We start from the raw sequence: 21,480 nt of genomic DNA on the forward strand, positions 1-21,480 counted from the left end.
TGACGTCTATGTTTGTTGGCAGACCGTTGATACCGCTCTTGCGCTTTTCGCATATGATCCCTGACTTGCAGTAGAATGTCTTGCATTTCTTGAACCAATTGATCAGCTAGGGCCACTCGATGTTGAAGTACAAAATTTGTTGGTACAATCGGAGTGTGTCCATAAGCTGCTTGGAATGGAGTCATGCTGATGGCACTATGGAAAGAGTTATTATAAGCAAACTCAAGGAGTGGTAGATACTCTTCCCAGGCTGCGAGGCGTGACTGAACATAATGTCGAAGCATTTCTTCCAGAACTTGGTTGACTCTTTCAGTCTGGCCATCTGATTCTGGGTGGTAAGCTGAACTGAACAATAGAGTAGTACCCAAAGATTCGAACAGGGAAATCCAAAAGTGACTGGTAAACTTAGGATCTCTGTCGGATATGATATTCTTGGGTAATCCATGGTGTCGGAAGATGTGTTGTATAAAAAGTTTGGCTATGTCCGGGGCCTGTGCACTGCTTTTGCAAGCAACAAAGTGTGCCAGTTTGGACAAGCGATCAACAATAACCATAATCTGAGTGTTACCTCTGGAGGATCGTGGTAGTGTTGTAATGAAATCCATGGAAATACTTTCCCACCTTTCAGTTGGAACTGGAAAGGCTGAAGAAGTCCTGTTGGAAGTCGTCGACTTGCTTTCATTTGTTGACATGATAGACAAGATGTAACCATGTTGATGACATCTCTTTTCATCTGAGTGTAAGAAATCCTAGATTTACTATATTTAGAACTGTGCTAAGGAAACAGAAAAGAGACTGAGATAGCAGAGAGCAAAGGAATAACTATATTGCTTGAATGTCTGTAGGGTGGATGTGATTGTTATCCATACAATTTGGCCTCTCTTATATAGAGAGTGAAGAGTCACACATGAAAAGGTGTGTACTCCAAAGGGTATGTGCATGAAGAGGTGTGTACCCCTTGTGAAGGGTGTGACCCTTGATGAGAGGGTACATTACAATAGGAATGTCTCTTCATTAGAATGTCTCTTGTGAAGGGTTGTGCCTCATAAGGAAGTGTCCCGTCGAAAGGGCAAGTGTCCCGTCGAAAGGTCATACCCTTCCACAAGTGTCCATTCATTAAACCATCCATAAGTCTAGAAAGAGAAAGGAATACGTCACAGATCGTGACATCCCCTCCCACTCAAAAGAAGACCCTGGTGGAGATAATGAACTGATGTAGAAAATATCATGGTAGATGCTGAAAATACTGCTGGAACAGATCAGGGTACTGCTGTAAGTCTTCATCAGACTGCCAAGTAGCATCGGAGTCGTCCAGATCTCGCCAAAGAACAAGGAATTCCGTGATAAGTCAATGTCGAGTCTCTCGCTGTCGGTGGTCTAGAATACGCTCAGGAATAAGGAGAACATAATCGTCTTCGATTTCTGGGACATAATCACCTGCAGGAGGAACTGCTTCATCGCCTGGAATGTACGTCTTTAGCCAAGAAATATGAAATGTTGGATGGATTTTACCCCTTGATGGTGGTAATTCCAATTTATAACTTAAAGGTGAATTTTTCTTGACGATCCGGAAAGGTCCATAGTATCTGGGTCGCAACTTAGGAAACACAGACTTAACCGTCTTATAGCGATGTGGGGCTACAAATAATAGCACCATGTCACCAGTGTTAAATTCCAGGTGACGTCTATGTTTGTTGGCAGACCGTTGATACCGCTCTTGCGCTTTTCGCATATGATCCCTGACTTGCAGTAGAATGTCTTGCATTTCTTGAACCAATTGATCAGCTAGGGCCACTCGATGTTGAAGTACAAAATTTGTTGGTACAATCGGAGTGTGTCCATAAGCTGCTTGGAATGGAGTCATGCTGATGGCACTATGGAAAGAGTTATTATAAGCAAACTCGAGGAGTGGTAGATACTCTTCCCAGGCTGCGAGGCGTGACTGAACATAATGTCGAAGCATTTCTTCCAGAACTTGGTTGACTCTTTCAGTCTGTCCATCTGATTCTGGGTGGTAAGCTGAACTGAACAGTAGAGTAGTACCCAAAGAGTCGAACAGTGAGATCCAAAAGTGACTGGTAAACTTAGGATCTCTGTCGGATATGATATTCTTGGGTAATCCATGGTGTCGGAAGATATGTTGTATAAAGAGTTTGGCTATGTCCGGGGCCTGTGCACTGCTTTTGCAAGCAACAAAGTGTGCCAATTTGGACAAGCGATCACCAATTACCATAATCTGAGTGTTACCTCTGGAGGATCGTGGTAGTGTTGTAATGAAATCCATGGAAATACTTTCCCACCTTTCAGTTGGAACTGGAAGAGGCTGAAGAAGTCCTGTTGGAAGTCGTCGACTTGCTTTCATTTGTTGACATGATAAGCAAGATGTAACCATGTTGATGACATCTCTTTTCATCTGAGGCCAGTAGTATGTTGCACTGAGTAACCGATAAGTCTTATTGATGCCTGGATGGGCAGCATAAGGAACTACATGATGCTCTTTTAACAAAAGACGTCGAACATCCTTGTCATGTGGTACACAGACGCGATCTTGATAATACAGAAGGTCGTCCGTATAAGAATAGGATGAGAAAATCTTCTGTTCGGAAGTCGAAGGTTGATCTTTGGAAAGAACCTGTACTGCGGTGCCGAAGTCTTTATCATTGAAATACTTTCCTTTGAATGAATTCGGAACATCCACAGATAATGTAGAGATTACCATGGCTGATGCTAGAGGTAACCTGCTGAGAGCATCTGCAACTACATTGCGTAGTCCTGGTATGTACTCAATGGTCATGTGAAAGTTGGCCAGAAACTCAACCCAGCGTGCTTGTCGAGCGTTCATGACTGGCTGAGTAAAAATATACTTGAGAGAGTGGTGGTCTGTTTTGACCACAGAGTCGGCACCCATGAGATAATGTTTCCAAGAGCGATAAGCATGTACAACAGCAAGAAACTCCTTATCATAGACCGGATATCGGGTTTGGATATCAGAATGTTTATGGCTGTCAAAAGCAATAACTCTGCCTTCTTGCATCAAGACTGCTCCAGTAGCGATGTCGGAAGCGTCGGTCATGACCTCAAATGGAAGATTTGGGTCAGCAATAGCCATAACTGGTGTGGTAGTGAGTGCTTGCTTGAGTTGTTGGAAACTATACTCTGTTTCGGGAAGCCATTGAAAAATTGCTGTGCTTTTCAATAATTCGGACATAGGAGCTGCAATTTCGGAAAACTGATAGACCTTTGTATGATAGAAGTTTGCCAATCCGAGAAAAGAGCGGACATCATGAACATTCTTAGGAGTAGGCCAGTTTCGGATTACCTCGACCTTCTTGGGATCCACAGAGATACCTTGAGCTGAAATAACATGTCCCAAATATTCGAGTTGGGTCTTGAAGAACTCACTCTTCTCAATGTTGATGTAGAGAGAATTGGCACGGAGAACTTCAAAAACTTGGTGAAGATGTTGTTTGTGCTCATGTAGGGATCTGCTGAAAACGAGGATGTCATCGAGGTAAACGATGACGAACTTATCGAGGAAAGGCCTGAAGATGTCGTTCATTAATGTCATGAATGTGGCCAGGGCATTGTTTAACCCAAAAGGCATGACCAAACATTCATAGTGTCCATACTTTGTTCGAAAAGCTGTCTTGTACTCATCGCCTTCTCGTATGCGTATTTGATGATAACCTGAACGAAGATCAATCTTGGAGAATTGTGTTGCATGTAGAAGTTGATCGAAAAGGTCATCAATGCGAGGCAATGGATACTTGTTTTTGATAGTGAGCTTATTGAGGGCTCGGTAGTCGATGCAGAGGCGCATAGACTTGTTCTTTTTTTCCACAAGTAGTACAGGAGATCCGAAAGGGCTGCGACTGGGCCGAATGTGACCTTTGTCCAGTAGTTCGGTGACCTGTCTTTGGATTTCTTCATTTTGAGTGTAAGAAACCCGATAAGGAGGTTTTGACGGTGGATTACTGCCAGGAATAAGTTCGATTGGGTGATCCACTGGTCGTCGAGGTGGTAACTGCTTTGGCAATTCCTGTGGAAAAAGATCCAGGTAAGGCTGGAAAAAAGGTTGGTTGAGGTATTCAGGAGGATCCTTTGTTGGTGTCTCCTCGACTGCCGTAACCAACAGAAGTGAAGTCTTTGCTTGGCGTTTACGAACCCACTTCTTTACTTGTAGGGCAGAGGCAACTGGGGTTGAAGGAGAATCCCTAGAACCAGTTAGCTCAATAAGTTTTCCCTGGTGGACAAACTGGATAGTATGGCTGCGAAAGCTGATTGATGGATCATAGTCGTAGAGCCATTGTTGTCCGAGTATGACATCGTACCGAGAAAGAGGCATAATGTCGAAGTTCAACTTGTCCGTATAATGTTGGATGCGAAAAGACAAGTTTTTAATCCTGGTGTTGCACAAGAAAGTTGTTCCATTTGCGAGTTCAATCTGATAGTCCATGAAACTAGGACTGGTGGTCAACCGAAGTTTATCGACCACAGAACTGGCTAGGAAATTATGAGAACAGCCACTATCGATGAGGATGGTGACCGTTGTTCCACGAATCGATCCTTGAACACAAAGTACTTGAGTGGCCAGGGAGGGTTCGGGGTTGCTGGCAAGGCTAAGGTGGATGGTATTCGCCATTCGAACAGCTTTGCCTTTCTTGTCTTGTGCTGAGGTAGCATCTTCTTTTGGGGAAGTACTAGATTCCATATTAGAATTTTGCTTTGGTCGCTTGGGACAATCGAACCATCTATGGTCGCCTGTACAGATGGTACAAAGTCCTTTTGAGCTAGAGTTGTTCTTCTTGTCATTATGTTGGGGCTGTCAGTAATGACTTTGTGAAGAAGAAGAAACACGATCCTTAGGGGACTGCTTCTGTTGGGATCCAGCAAATGATTTCTGAGGCTTCTGGGGATCTTGAGACTGTCGCTGACCTTGATTACCGAAGTTTTTGCGAAACCTGGTATTATCTTGAGGGCGAGCACCTTTGGCCGTAGGAGAGTTCTGTGTGCGAGTAGCACTCTGCTTCCCTGTGTTGAGGAAATCTGTAATGCGCTCTGCGTAAGCAATAGCGCCATCTGTGGTGGTAATATTGGCTTTAAGAACATCAATGCGTAACGAGGGTTGTAGGCCTGAGATGAAAGCATGAAGGCGATCATCCTCAGTTAAACCATCAATCTCTAGCACCAATGTGGTGAACTGAGAGATATAAGAAGACAGGGAACCCGTTTGCTCCAACTGTCGAAGTTTTGATCGTGCTTGGAAGTCCGCATTGGCAGGTACAAACTGCTTACGGAGCACGTGTTCAAAACGTTCCCAAGTTAACACACTTTTTCCGTCCTTTAAGCGTCTTTGCCACCATAGAAATGCTGTATCCTTCAGGAGGGAGGCTGCCAAGGCGATCTTTTTGCCTTCCGTGAGGTCAACAGTGTCAAAATACATGCACATTTTGGCGAGCCATTGGTCAACAGTTCGGCGATTACGTTGACCAGTGTAGGCTTCCGGAAGTTTGACGTCAAGTTGTTTTGTTTTGGAAGCTTGAAGTAATCGATAGAGAGTACGCAGTTCAGTATTTTCTACCTCGGGAGGGAAAGAATCCGCATCGTCGTCGGGTTGCGTCACGTTGTCCTCTGTATGTGCTGGACTTCGAGAATCTTGGAGTTGTTGAACTTTTTGAACCAGGTCGGAGATGCTGTCCTGAAGCTGAGATATTTGAAATTGCAATAGAGATTCACTTTGGGTGTTGCCTTCAGGGGTCTTTTTGGGACTTGATTCTTTAATCTCGGGAGAGGCTTCACGCGAGCGGTGCGACATGTCGGAAATCCCTGTGAGAGAGGCGCGAACTTGCGCTCTAGTTTGTACCATCCTTGAAAGAGGATTCGGGCTGGTCCCTGAGGTTGCTCATATTGGAGGGGGCAGGCGAGGCAGGATGGAACCACCCGTGGAAATCTGGTAAGGGAGGTCCTGTCGGAGGTAACACTGGAGATTCTGAGAAAGGTGTTACTGCTCGTGATAGGACAGGGGTAGGTAGCAGAGTCCACGGATCTGAAAAAGGATAAGGAGCTGCTGTCGGAAGAGGAGGATATCCAGGGGAGGGAGTGCCTTCAGGATGTAAATACTGACTGGGAGAAGGTACACCCTGTAGAGGAGGATATCGGGGAGCTGAAGGAGGTGGAGAGTACCCTGGGGATGCCGAAGGTGAAGGGTAGAACTCTCTCCAAAAATGAACAGCAAACTCCTGAGGAATATCGTGTTCCGGATATCTTCGTGTCTCGTGGAACACAACCTGTACTGTGCTGAGGAAATAATGTAACTGAGGTGCCTCACGCAGAAGGTAGAGGATGTGATCCAAGTCACTCGGAGGGCACGTGACACAGAAGACCCAAGATGCAAAGGCTCCAAAATGGGCTGGCTGTGCAATTTGAACACGATATTGTGTAGTAGCTGATGTCCTTGAATGGCCGGGTGAATTACCAGGGGTTGCCATGCTTTAATGTGGATTCTTTCATTTGCTGTAATTTGTTAAAAAGAATCCTTAAAAGCTGATTGGAAAGACTCCACCTGGCAATACTTTAATCTGCCAAATGATTGCGTAGAAGAAGGCTGCAAATCATTGTCCGGAGGTCCAGGTTGCAGTATTTGTGAGGAGTGCTCGAGGCTGGTCTGGTCCGGGTTGTCAACGGGCTTTCTTCATTGCGAGAAAAGGCAACTGGTGCTGAATTGGCAGGGTAACCATGGCGAAGCAAGGAGAGGCAGCAGACTGTCAGGAAAAACAGGTATCCAGGGCTGCAATGGCGAGGCAAGGGCTGCAGTAAACAGGGACTGGCAGCGCAGGGAACAGGGACTGGCAGCGCAGGCTGTCCGTACAGCGTGTACGGTACAGCCTGTACGGCCTGTACGGTAGGCTGGGCGAGAGTTCCGTACGGATCGCGCAGGGCTGTACGGCTGTTGCGCCGGCTGTACGGCTGTCTGTGCAGAGGCTGTACGGATGCTGCGCAGGGTAGTACGGATGGCGCGGGGCTGGCTGCGACAGAATGTACGGAATGTCTGTACGGCTGGCTGCGCAGAAAATCGCAAAATCCGTACAATTGCTTTTTTTCGTTGGGGGCTGCCCAATGGGTTAGATGCCCCAAAAATTAGTTTGGGGGTTGAGTTTAACCCTAGGGTAGCTAAGGTAAACCTAGGGGTAGGGGACGGGTTTAATTTTTGTCCCTTTTTACCCCTCTAGGTACCCTTTTGTAGGTACTTGGGGCCTAAGAGGTGTGCCTATTCGAAGGGGTGTGACCCTTGGAATAGGTGCACCTGTTCATGAGGGGATGTGTCCTTTTTGTTAAAAGGGGTGTGACCCTGCATGAATAGGTATGTCCCTTTGCGCACGATGGGGTATGTCCCATGAGTGAGGAGTCGAGACTCGTCACCAAAAGGTGTGTCCCATGGTGGAAAAGGTGTGTCCCTTGGTTTTGGGACAGCCCAAGCACCTGAAAGGACACGATTTTGGTCGTGTCCATTCACATCAACTTGTGATGTGAGGGAGATGGAGAGGCCAGGATGACTTTAGGCGTTTAAAAAGTTTACGCTCATCCTCTCCATCTCTTCCATGCACAATGTGCACGGATGTCCTTCTAGCGGCAAAAAATGTATCAGATCAGCGCTAGAAGGTGGGGGGCATTTCCTACAGGCAGGAGCGAATTTTGCTCTGATACCACTGTAAGAAATCCTAGATTTACTATATTTAGAACTGTGCTAAGGAAACAGAAAAGAGACTGAGATAGCAGAGAGCAACGGAATAACTATATTGCTTGAATGTCTGTAGGGTGGATGTGATTGTTATCCATACAATTTGGCCTCTCTTATATAGAGAGTGAAGAGTCACACATGAAAAGGTGTGTACTCCAAAGGGTATGTGCATGAAGAGGTGTGTACCCCTTGTGAAGGGTGTGACCCTTGATGAGAGGGTACATTACAATAGGAATGTCTCTTCATTAGAATGTCTCTTGTGAAGGGTTGTGCCTCATAAGGAAGTGTCCCGTCGAAAGGGCAAGTGTCCCGTCGAAAGGTCATACCCTTCCACAAGTGTCCATTCATTAAACCATCCATAAGTCTAGAAAGAGAAAGGAATACGTCACAGATCGTGACACTGAGGCCAGTAGTATGTTGCACTGAGTAACTGATAAGTCTTATTGATGCCTGGATGGGCAGCATAAGGAACTACATGATGCTCTTTTAACAAAAGACGTCGAACATCCTTGTCATGTGGTACACAGACGTGATCTTGATAATACAGAAGGTCGTCCGTATAAGAATAGGATGAGAAAATCTTTTGTTCGGAAGTCGAAGGTTGATCTTTGGAAAGAACCTGTACTGCGGTGCCGAAGTCTTTATCATTGAAATACTTTCCTTTGAATGAATTCGGAACATCCACAGATAATGTAGAGATTACCATGGCTGATGCTAGAGGTAACCTGCTGAGAGCATCTGCAACTACATTGCGTAGTCCTGGTATGTACTCAATGGTCATGTGAAAGTTGGCCAAAAACTCAACCCAGCGTGCTTGTCGAGCGTTCATGATTGGCTGAGTAAAGATGTACTTGAGAGAGTGATGGTCTGTCTTGACCACAGAGTCGGCACCCATGAGATAATGTTTCCAAGAGCGATAAGCATGTACAACAGCAAGAAACTCCTTATCATATACCGGATATCGGGTTTGGATATCAGAATGTTTATGGCTGTCAAAAGCAATAACTCTGCCTTCTTGCATCAAGACTGCTCCAGTAGCGATGGCGGAAGCGTCGGTCATGACCTCAAATGGGAGATTTGGGTCAGCAATAGCCATAACTGGTGTGGTAGTGAGTGCTTGCTTGAGTTGTTGGAAACTATACTCTGTTTCGGGAAGCCACTGAAAAATTGCTGTGCTTTTAAATAATTCGGACATAGGAGCTGCGATTTCGGAAAACTGATAGACCTTTGTATGGTAGAAGTTTGCCAATCCGAGAAAAGAGCGGACATCATGAACATTCTTAGGAGTAGGCCAGTTTCGGATTACCTCGACCTTCTTGGGATCCATAGAGATACCTTGGGCTGAAATAACATGTCCCAAATATTCAAGTTGGGTTTTGAAGAACTCACTCTTCTCAATGTTGATGTAGAGAGAATTTGCACGGAGAACTTCAAAAACTTGGTGTAGATGTTGTTTGTGCTCATGTAGGGAGCTGCTGAAAACGAGGATGTCATCGAGGTAAACGATGACGAACTTATCGAGGAAAGGCCTGAAGATGTCGTTCATTAATGTCATGAATGTGGCCGGGGCATTGTTTAACCCAAAAGGCATGACCAAACATTCATAGTGTCCATACTTTGTTCGAAAAGCTGTCTTGTACTCATCGCCTTCTCGTATACGAATTTGATGATAACCTGAACGAAGATCAATCTTGGAGAAGTGTGTTGCATGTAGAAGTTGATCGAAAAGGTCATCAATGCGAGGCAATGGATACTTGTTTTTTATAGTGAGCTTGTTGAGGGCTCGGTAGTCGATGCAGAGGCGCATAGACTTGTTCTTTTTTTCCACAAGTAATACAGGAGATCCGAAAGGGCTGCGACTGGGCCGAATGTGACCTTTGTCGAGTAGCTCGGTGACCTGTCTTTGGATTTCTGCATTTTGAGTGTGAGAAACCCGATAAGGAGGCTTCGACGGTGGATTACTGCCGGGAATGGGTGATCCACTGGTCGTCGAGGTGGTAACTGCTTTGGCAATTCCTGTGGAAAAAGATCCAGGTAAGGCTGGAAAAAAGGTTGGTTGAGGTACTCAGGAGGATCCTTTGTTGGTGTCTCCTCGACTGCCGTAACCAACAGAAGTGAAGTCTTTGCTTGGCGTTTACGAACCCACTTCTTTACTTGTAGGGCAGAGGCAACTGGGGTTGAAGGAGAGTCCCTAGAACCAGTTAGCTCAATAAGTTTTCCCTGGTGGACAAACTGGATAGTATGGCTGCGAAAACTGATTGATGGATCATAGTCGTAGAGCCATTGTTGTCCGAGTATGACATCGTACCGAGAAAGAGGCATAATGTCGAAGTTCAACTTGTCCGTATAATGTTGGATGCGAAAAGACAAGTTTTTGATCCTGGTGTTGCACAAGAAAGTTGTTCCATTTGCGAGTTCAATCTGATAGTCCATGAGGCTAGGACTGGTGGTCAACCGAAGTTTATCGACCACAGAACTGGCTAGGAAATTATGAGAACAGCCACTGTCGATGAGGATGGTGACCGTTGTTCCACGAATCGATCCTTGAACACAAAGTACTTGAGTGGCCAGGGAAGGTTCGGGGTTGCTGGCAAGGCTCAGGTGGATGGTATTCGCCATTCGAACAGCTTTGCCTTTCTTGTCTTGTGCTGAAGTAGCATCTTCTTTTGGGGAAGTGCTAGGTTCCATATTAGAATTTTGCTTTGGTCGCTTGGGACAATCGAACCATCTATGGTCGCCTGTACAGATGGTACAAAGTCCTTTTGAGCTGTAGTTGTTCTTCTTGTCAGTGGCCGCAACTTTATGTTGGGGCTGTCGGTAATGACTTTGTGAAGAAGAAGAAACACGATCCTTGGGGGAGTGCTTCTGTTGGAATCCAGCAAATGATTTCTGAGGCTTCTGGGGATCTTGAGACTGTCGCTGACCTTGATTACCGAAGTTTTTACGAAACCTGGTGTTATCTTGAGGGCGAGCACCTTTGGCCATAGGAGAGTTTTGTGTGCGATTAGCACTCTACTTCCCTGTATTGAGGAAATCTGTAATGCGCTCTGCGTAAGGCTCTGCGTAAGCAATAGCGCCATCTGTGGTGGTGATATTGGCTTTAAGAACATCAATGCGTAACGAGGGTTGTAGGCCTGAGATGAAAGCATGAAGGCGATCATCCTCAGTTAAACCATCAATCTCTAGCACCAATGTGGTGAACTGAGAGATATAAGAAGACAGGGAACCCGTTTGCTCCAACTGTCGAAGTTTTGATCGTGCTTGGAAGTCCGCATTGGCAGGTACAAACTGCTTACGGAGCACGTGTTCAAAACGTTCCCAAGTTAACACACTTTTTCCGTCCTTTAAGCGTCTTTGCCACCATAGAAATGCTGTATCCTTCAGGAGGGAGGCTGCCAAGGCGATCTTTTTGCCTTCCGTGAGGTCAACAGTGTCAAAATACATGCGCATTTTAGCGAGCCATTGGTCAACAGTTCGGCGATTACGTTGACCAGTGTAGGCTTCCGGAAGTTTGACGTCAAGTCGCTTTGTTTTGGAAGCTTGAAGTAATCGGTAGAGAGTACGCAGTTCAGTATTTTCTACCTCGGGGGGGAAAGAATCCGCATCGTCGTCGGGTTGCGTCACCTCGTCCTCTGTATGTGCTGGACTTCGAGAATCTTGGAGTTGTTGAACTTTTTGAACCAGGTCGGAGATGCTGTCCTGAAGCTGAGATATTTGAAGTTGCAATAGAGATTCACTTTGGGTGTTGCCTTCAGGGGTCTTTTTGGGACTTGATTCTTTAATCTCGGGAGAGGCTTCACGTGAGCGGTGCGACATGTCGGAAATCCCTGTGAGATTGGCGCGAACTTGCGCTCTAGTTTGTACCATCCCTGAAAGAGGATTCGGGCTGCTCCCTGAGGTTGCTCATATTGGAGGGGGCAGGCGAGGCAGGATGGAACCACCCGTGGAAATCTGGTAAGGGAGGTCCTGTCGGAGGTAACACTGGAGATTCTGAAAAAGGTGTTACTGCTCGTGATAAGACAGGGGTAGGTAGCAGAGTCCACGGATCTGAAAAAGGATAAGGAGCTGCTGTCGGAAGAGGAGGATATCCAGGAGAGGGAGTGCCTTCAGGATGTAAATACTGACTGGGAGAAGGTACACCCTGTAGAGGAGGATATCGGGGAGCTGAAGGAGGTGGAGAGTACCCTGGGGATGCCGAAGGTGAAGGGTAGAACTCTCTCCAAAAATGAACAGCAAACTCCTGAGGAATATCGTGTTCCGGATATCTTCGTGTCTCGTGGAACACAACCTGTACTGTGCTGAGGAAATAATGTAATTGAGGTGCCTCACGCAGAAGGTAGAGGATGTGATCCAAGTCACTCGGAGGGCACGTGACACAGAAGATCCAAGATGCAAAGGCTCCAAAATGGGCTGGCTGTGCGATTTGAACACGATATTGTGTAGTAGCAGGTGCCTGAGGTGTCCTTGAATGGCTGTAATTTGCTGTAATTTGTTAAAAGAATCCTGAAAAAGCAAATTGGAAAGACTCCACCTGGCAATACTTTAATCTGCCAAATGATTGCGTAGAAGAAGGCTGCAAATCGTTGTCCGGAGGTCCATGTTGCAGTGTTTTGTGAGGAGTGCTCGAGGCTGGTCTGGTCCGGACTGTCAACGGGCTTTCTTCATTGCGAGAAAAGGCAACTGGTGCTGAATTGGCAGGGTAAACATGGCGAAACAAGGAGAGGCAGCAGCCTGTCAGGAAATCGGGTATGCAGGACTGCAAATAATGAGTAATCTGTCAGCGATCATCGCGAGGCAAGGGCTGGCTGGCAGCGCAATGTCAAAAGAGGGCTTGTGCAGCGTCGTACTATCCGTACGGTGTGTATGGGCCAGGATTGTACGGTCTGTACAGCCTGTACGGCAGGCTGTACGGACTGTTCGTCAGGCTGTACGGACAGCGCAGGGCAGTACGGATGGTGCAGGCTGCGGTGAGTTCGTCAGGCTGTACGGACAGCGCAGGGCAGTACGGATGGCGCAGGTTGTACGGACTGTTGCGCAGGGCTGTACGGATCGGCTGCGATGGCTTGCGCAGGCTGCGGGAAATCCGTACGGCCGTTGTTTTGTGTTTTGTATTGGCTGGAAGGTACGCCCTTTCGTTGGGCTGCCTAAGGGTTATTTGCCCCAAATTATTTTGGGGGTTAAGTTAACCCTAGGGTAGTTAGGGTAACCTAGGGTTAGGGGATGGGTTTAATTTTTTATCCCTTTTTACCCCTCTAGGTACCCTTTTGTAGGTACTTGGGCCTAGGAGGTGTGCCTATTCGAAGGGGTGTGACCCTTGGAATAGGTGCACCTGTTCATGAGGGGATATGTCCCTTTTGTTAAAAGGGGTGCGACCCTGCATGAATAGGTATGTCCCTTTGCCCACGATGGGGTATGTCCCATGAGTGAGGAGTCGAGACTCGTCACCAAAAGGTGTGTCCCATGGTGGAAAAGGCGCGTCCCTTGGTTTTGGGACAGCCCAAGCACCTTAAAGGACACGATTTTGGTCGTGTCCACTCACATCAACTTGTGATGTGAGGGAGATGGAGAGGCCAGGATGACTTTAGGCGTTTAAAAATTTTACGCTCATCCTCTCCATCTCTTCCATGCACTATGTGCACGGATGTCCTTCTAGCGGCAAAAATGTATCAGATCAGCGCTAGAAGGTGGGGGGCATTTCCTACAGGCAGGAGCGAATTTTTTGCTCTGATACCACTGTAAGAAATCCTAGATTTACTATATTTAGAACAGTGCTAAGGAACAATAAAGAGACTGAGATAGCAGAGAGCAAAGGAATAACTGTATTGCTTGAATGTCTGTAGGGTGGATGTGATTGTCATCCATACAATTTGGCCTCTCTTATATAGAGAGTGAAGAGTCACACATGAAAAGGTGTGTACTCCAAAGGGTATGTGCATGAAGAGGTGTGTACCCCTTGTGAAGGGTGTGACCCTTGATGAGAGGGTACATTACAATAGGAATGTCTCTTGTGAAGGGTTGTGCCTCATTAGGAAGTGTCCCGTCGAAAGGGCAAGTGTCCCGTCGAAAGGTCATACCCTTCCACAAGTGTCCATTCATTAAACCATCCATAAGTCTAGAAAGAGAAAGGAATACGTCACAGATCGTGACACTAGGGCAAGGGTAAGCCTGGCAAAGGCAAGTACAAATCTGACGACTGAGTGGACTCTTCACATGAAGACAACAAGAAGAGAAAGAAAGAGAGGAAGTGCTTCTATTGTGATGAGCCAGCCTCTAGGACATTTTGTGAAAGATTCCAAATAGTTGAAGGCTGATTATTAGAGGGTGCCAGCTCAGAGTCAGACGAGTCAGCTCAACTGGTGACAGCGTCAAAACTTTTCTTGGTGGCAACTTCGAGTGCTACTGAGATTAGATATGTGGAGCCTGCTGTTATTGTCAGAATGACAGATATTGAGGGTTGGTTAGAATAGCAGGCATGATCCTTTGTGAAGGTGATGGACAATGACGAGTGCTTGGAGTCATCTGGGTGCGTAGCTGGTGTTGCCGAAGCAGAGGGGGATTCTGCGACAGGACCTGAGGACTCAGGGTCAGACAGTGGCTATGAGTAGAGGGGGACAACAACATAGAACCACAATTGGAGCTTGACGGTCCAGGTAATTATTTGTATTTGTGCCTGGGATATGATGTCTTGGGTATGTTGTTTGAGTGCATACATAGCCAGATGGAGGACGGGTTGAAACAGACCCTAAGAGCTTGATGCCTAAATGACACATCCCCGCACTCCTGAAACCTCTGATCTGCAAAACAAGCACACACCACGTGAAAAACTGAGCAGGCTGCTCACCACCCAACCATGACATCTACGGGAAGTGATCCCGAATCAGGAGATGCCTCCTCCGAGCCACGAGCTGAGCTACTGGCACGAACTCCCAATCAGATCCAAACCAGCCTGGTGTCCCATACCACTAGGTGGCGCTGTGAAGCCTTGGATTTGCCACTGGGCCTTGGGCTACGCTAAGATGTAGGCGCCCGTCCGCGACTCAATCCAGGAACGGACCTGGCACCTGGGAACGAAACTTGCTCCCAACTGCACACTGAGAACTGAACCCCTTGGGCCCCTTTTATAGGCTTGGGCCCGAGCGCCAAAAATAGCGAAGACCTATAAATAGTTCGTATCTTTGCCACTCAACCCGAGAATCAAGCCTGCCTAGCTCCTAGCCTCCCCAGGCTACCTGAGCTAGTCCTGTGTATCTAGTACACGTCAGATACCAATCCGTGCACATGACATACTCCCCCTCCTCTAAGAACTCACTCCTGAGTTCGCTAAAAAACCCAGAAATGTTCTTTGGAGGTTTTGTAATGTCTCCCATGTTGCATCCTCCTCAACACGATCCTTCCACTTGATCTTGTATTCCGTGATAGATCGATTACGAATCTGTCTATCACGAAATTCAAAATTTCACTCAGGTTCGTGAGGAATAAAAGTCAAATCTGTAACTTCTATTATCTCGTGAGGAGAAACAAGTTGATCTTCCGCACCCAAAACTTCTTTCAGTCTACTGACATGAAAGACTGGATGGACTTTAACATCAGGAGGCAATTCTAATCGATATGCAATTGGTCCAATTCTTTTAATGACCTTGAATGGACCACAGTATCTTGGGGATAATTTCGGAACCAAACTAGTAGTTAGGCTCTTGGATTCCTTCGGAATTCGCAAATATACCATCGTTCCTTCAGAGAACTCTCTAGGTGAACGATGTCTATTAGCATAAAATCTGTCCCGATCTTGGGCACTTCTAATAGACTCCTTGGCAAACTGCAACATTTCTTGCATATCTAGCAAGAAGTTCTTAGCAGCATCATTTTGAATTCCTTTTAACCCAACCATAACTGGTGACTTAGGTTGAAACCCGTACATAAGCATAAAAGGACTGTAACCAGTACTAGAATGCTTTGCACTGTTGTAAGCAAATTCTATAATAGGTAGATAATCTTCCCATGAAGACTGTCTCTTAGATACATATGCCCGAAGCATGTCTTCAACCAACTGGTTGACCTTTTCTGTACTGCCATCGGATTGTGCATGATCCGAGGAACTCATACTTAGAGTAGTTTCTAACTTCTCAAATACAAGTGCCCAAAAGGTACTTGTAAACTTTGAGTCCCTGTCACTGACTATGTCAAATGGCAAGCCATACAGCTTAAACAAGTGGTTCACAAACTCGTGAGCCAGCTGAACAGCTGAAATAGTTGTTCTAGTAGGTAGGAATCTAGCCATTTTTGTCAAACGGTCGACTATGACCCAAATGGAGTCATGACCCTTGTGCGTTCGAGGCAAACCAGTAATAAAATCCATGGAAATACTTTCCTATTTATTACCTGGAATCTGTAATGGCTGTAATAAGCCCGCGCTTCTAAGGCGTTCTGCCTTAGTAACCTGACAAACCCGGCAACCTACTACATAGTTCTCAATAAATGCACGCATCTTAGGCCAATAAAAGGTATGCTTCACAAGAGATAGAGTCCTATGTATACTCGGATGTCCTGCACTAGGAGCATCATGACACTCCCAGAGAATCTTGGATTTAAGGTCCAAAACATCTGGCACACAAATCTTTTCATTTCGGAACAGCAAGCCGTTCCTAATCATCCACTGACCTCCCGCCGCCTGTACTGTAGGTGGCACAATCTGAGTCCTGGTCAACCATGGAGCTCCCATCCTGGACTCTCTGCCAATAAGAACTGAAATGACTATCAGTTACGTATAGCCCTCTCAAGGATTGAAATAGGTCTGAGGATATTTCCGTAAATGACAGAGCATTTACAAACTTAACTCGACTTAAGGCATCCACCACACTATTCAATGAACCCTTACGATAACGTATTTCAAAATCAAAATCCTGCATTAATTCTGCCCATCTAGCTTTCCTTCCCCTCAATTCTGATCCATCACACACATACTTAATTGACTGATGATTAGTCAATACAAGGAACTTTAAACCATACAAGTAGCGTCTCCAAACCTTAAGAGCATACACTACAGCATAAAGTTCCTTCTCGAGTGTGGGCCAACGATATTGAGTGTCGTCTAGCTTCTTACTCTCGAAAGCTACAGGTCTGCCCTCTTGGAATAGAGCTGCCCCAATCGCATAATCACTCGCATCTGCCTCTAAAACATAAGGTCAGGTAGGATCGGGTAATGCAAGAACAGGTGCTTCCTTGATAGAAAACTTCAAGGTTTCAAAAGCCTTGTTCATTCCATCATTCCAAGAGATTGGCTGAGTAGACCTGCGTCCACGCCTTTCAATATGTTTGTCAAGGGTGCCGTGATATGTGAATAATCACGCACAGATTTTCGTAGAAATACTGTAAATCCTAGGAAAGAACGAAGTTGTTTCACAGTCTGAGGGATAGGCCATTCTAAAACCTTTTGGATACGATCTAGATCAATGCTAATGCCTTCAGAAGAAATCTTGTGTCCTAAGTAAATGATCTCCTTCATAAAGAAGTCACATTTACTCATCTTGGCATAGAGCTTATGCTGTCTTAGAATAACTAAGACAATGCGGAGGTGTCCTATGTGATCCTCAAGTGTTCTGCTATATACCAAGATGTCATCTAAGAACACTACAACAAATTTGCCCAGAAAATCCCTGAACAAATCGTTCATCATCTGCTGAAAAGTAGCAGGAGCATTGGTCAAACCAAAAGGTAATACAAGAAGCTCGTAATGACCATACCTAGTTCGGAATGTGGTCCTATCTATGTGTTTAGCATAGATACGGATTTGGTGATAACCCATACGCAAATCAATTTTAGTGAAATACTTCGCTCTCGCCAAACGGTCTATCAAATCATCGGAACGAGGTAGAGGGTATCGATTCTTAATTGTCACTTTATTTAATCGTTTATAATCTATACACATTCGCCAGGAAGAATCTTTCTTCTTTCTTAGGAGAACAGGTGCACCCCAAGGTGATTTACTTGGGCGTATATAGCCCATATTCAGGTAATCCTGTAGCTGGGTAGCTAACTCATCCTCCTCTACCTGACTCATCCTATAAGGTGGTACACTGATAGGTTGAGCCCCTGGGACTAAGTCTATGCGATGATCTACTGCTCGTTCTGGAGGTAAACCTTCCGGCAGTTGAGCAGGGAATACATCCTTAAAAGTATCTAGCAACATTCTCAATTCACGGTGTTCAAACACTCTTAATTCATTCTTGTTAATTACAGAAACAACAAATGAAGAAAGCGGAATCAAAACACACTGATAGACATGTCACATCATAATGAGAAGTGTTTAATATATTCCGAAGCTGCATCGTAGATACAATAGGCCCTTGAGAAGAGGGAATTTTATCACACTGAATACAAAATTGGGTGTCCTTATCTACAAAAGAAAGCGTATGCTTCGTCCATCCAATCTGAATATTGTGGGTTTTAAACCACTCTATTCCGATCAACAAGTCTACATGCTCCATTTCCTAAATGAACATGTAAGAGCCCCTGTGTAGGCTTGAATCCGGATAGGAAGCACTTCAACCTTGCGATCCCAAAACTGCTTCCCAGTTGGAAGCTGCACCTCATAGGTGTGGTCGCTAGGTACTGTGGACAGCCCCATCTTCTGCACAAATTTATAATTAACAAAATTGTGAGAGCTGCCCGGATCAAAGAGAATGTGAACATGTTGGTCTAGAACTTCTCCATAAACTTTGAAAAGATCATGGGAACCAAACAACGAAGTATTGAAAGTGCAATTACAAGAAAGTGGGCAGGTAATGACATTTACAGAAATACCTGTCATCGAAACTTGGTTCGCTCTCTTGGCTTTGGTACCTGTACCCGCCTGGAGCTTCGGTCCAAGCACCAACTTTTGGTGCTTGCGCTTTGGACACTCATTCTTGGTGTGGCCCCGCTCCTCGCAATAGAAGCATCGTCCTTCTTTCTTAAGCCTCAAAGTACGAAGGAAACGGGCTTTACCATTCTTTGCTGGAGTCAAGTTTTTCTTGGAGGCGGTGTCCGTAGACTTGGTCTCCCCAGTACCAGTCGTAGGCTGAAAGAACTTGCGTTTGTTCTTTCCACTCGTGTCGGAAACTGTAGTTGTTTTGGCACCGGCCATGGTATCATCATAAATGCGCGCATAATTCATGGCCTCCTGCAACGTTGTGCATTTGTTGTTCTTTATCTGCAACTTGTATGAATCTGGCAAACCATCCACGAAAAAACCTAACAAGGTCACTGGATCCATCTTTGTGGCCCTAGTTTGCAGATCCCGAAATCTTTGAAGATAAACTTCAAAGGACAAGTTTAACTTTGACATATCGAGGGCTTTAAGCTTACCAACGATATCATAATCATCCTCCTTCTTCAGGAACTCCTTCCTGAAGACCCCTTTGAAATCTGTCCATGTATCTGGCTTAGGCTGGAGTTCCTTCCACCATAGCAACGCTTTACCTGACATGAAACCCGCTGCAAGAAGCTGGATCTTCTTCTCATCTGGGTATGGGTGGAACTGAAAGTGTACCTGCCACTTGTGTAACCAAGTGTCAACTACCTCCTTCGTTCTAGATTTTTGATCTCCTGGAAAAGGGTCTGGAGTTATATTCGGGCCTAGCACTGAAGCCATGGCATCCACATGCGTGAGTGCTTGCACAGTGCTAGCCAAAAGAGTGAGAGTCGCCTGAATCCCTTGGAGTTGCTGTGTCAACCCCGTTTGATTTGCATTAACCTGCTCGAATTTTCCATCCAAAGCAGTGGTAAATTCACTGAAGGCCTTTTTTGTTATCAGGTCATCATAGAGACCCTGATCCTCCTCTCCCACCGGAGTGTAATCCAAATCCTGCTCTCCCATGGTGAACTGGGGATTTGCAGAATCAGACATAACTGAAATCTGATTTGAATATAAACTAAGAGAAATAACTGACTGAATTGAAGCGAAAAGGAGAATGGAGCAGAGGAAAACCGTCCCAAGAAATGCTGACGGAAGGAGATGCTGAGAACTGGCGAACCCGGAGGCGCAATAATCCCGGAATCTGGCTGAACCCGCTACCGGATGCAGCGTACGGAATCCTGCAGCGTACAAACTGCTGATGTGGCTGTACGGCTGCTGACGCAGTCCATACGGCTGCTGACGTAAGCCGTACGGCTGCTGACGCAGGCCGTACTGTAGCTGATGGAGGCCGTACAGCAGCTGACGTGGCTGTACGGCGATTGTACGGATGGCTGGCGATGCAGGTACGGCTGACGCAAGGCTGGCGCAGATGTACAACAGGCTGACACAGGGCTGGCACGCAACTCGATGGCGCAGCTAGGCGGTTTGCAAGCTATGGCAGGGCTGGTACCCTGCCCCATCTATATAGGGAGCAGGGCAGCCTAATTAGGAAGCCCTGCTTCCAAAAAAGGCCGACCCTCCCAGCTTTGGAGGGGATGCTTTTTTCGAAAAAAGCATCCCTCAACGCAGGCTGGCCGCACCCTATTCCTGCGCATCTCGCCTCTCCCTGCCCTGGCCGGATTTCCGTACAGCCTTGGCGTCCCATCTCCGCCTCCCTCGCAGCCCTTGTTAGGTCCTTCGCCTCTCTTTCCTTCTTCTCTGTTCTCTCTCCTGCTTCCTACATCCTTCTCTCTCAGCCCCCTTCAGGAATTTCGAAACTCTCCCTCCTTTCTTCTACCTTTTCCCTACCAACTGTCCACCCCTGATAACCCAGGAACCACGCAGAATTTGCAGCAACAAATTTCGAATTTTAGGGCATACCTGGAGGAAAAATTCATCAAAAATTCTCGCATCAGAAGTTCCTACCTCAGGAGCTGGCTCTGATACCAACTGACACATCCCCGCACTCCTGAAACCTCTGATCTGCAAAACAAGCACACACCACGTGAAAAACTGAGCAGGCTGCTCACCACCCAACCATGACATCTACGGGAAGTGATCCTGAATCAGGAGATGTCCCCTCCGAGCCACGAGCTGAGCTACTGGCACGAACTCCCAATCAGATCCAAACCAGCCTAGTGTCCCATACCACCAGGCGGCGTTGTGAAGCCCTGGATCTACCACTGGGCCTTGGGCTACGCTAAGATGCAGGCGCGCGTCCGCGACTCAATCCAGGAACAGACCTGGCACCTGGGAACAAAACTTGCTCCCAACTGCACAATGAGAACTGAACCCCCTGGGCCCCTTTTATAGACTTGGGCCCCAGCGCCAAAAATAGCGAAGACCTATAAATAGTTCGTATCTTTGCCACTTAACCCGAGAATCAAGCCTGCCTAGCTCCTAGCCTCCCCAGGCTACCTGAGCTAGTCCTGTGTACCTAGTACACGTCAGATACCAATCCGTGCACATGACACTAAAGGTTGTTCACCCATCATGAGGGGGACAATTGGAGGAGGATGTTACCTAGAGAGCTCGAGTTCAAAGGTGGGTTCATGACTGGTGGTGGTAGTGCCATTAGGTGCTGCCAAATATGGACTTGAGTACTAGATTGGTGTGCGAAAGTGGAATTGGACCTAGCAAAGTAGGAGCCATTGGTTGAAAAGCCAAGAGAAGACTATGACGATGCCAAAGTGTTCCAGAGGGCTACGACACGGGAGTTATTCGAGCCATCTTCATCGACAGATTGGAATCGGGCCAATGTGGGTCGATGAGAGGGGGTGTTGGAATATGATTGGTCACCTCCTCACTTGTGAGCCCCCATACGAGACTGGTCACCTCCTCACTTGTGAGCCCCCATATGAGGAGTGCA

At 46.4% G+C, this 21,480-nt stretch overlaps 1 protein-coding gene across 1 annotated transcript in view; it reads right to left on the bottom strand.

The window, feature by feature from the left end:
- Positions 1 to 4,862: 4,862 nt before the first annotated feature.
- The window catches only part of LOC147899729 (uncharacterized), a 31,963-nt gene continuing 15,345 nt past the window's right edge, over positions 4,863 to 21,480 (bottom strand). Inside the window, exons 2-3 of the mRNA XM_087377785.1 lie at positions 4,987 to 5,640; positions 4,863 to 4,876 (exon numbers count right to left, since the gene is read on the bottom strand). Of these exons, the coding sequence (XP_087233911.1) occupies positions 4,863 to 4,876; positions 4,987 to 5,640 (668 nt within the window). The remainder of the gene's footprint in view (positions 4,877 to 4,986; positions 5,641 to 21,480) is intronic.

This window comes from Dipteris shenzhenensis, chromosome 8, assembly GCF_047967505.1.
Source record: "Dipteris shenzhenensis isolate YYH24624 ecotype China chromosome 8, Dip_SZ_1.0, whole genome shotgun sequence".
In the NCBI taxonomy this organism is placed as follows: Eukaryota; Viridiplantae; Streptophyta; class Polypodiopsida; order Gleicheniales; family Dipteridaceae; genus Dipteris; species Dipteris shenzhenensis.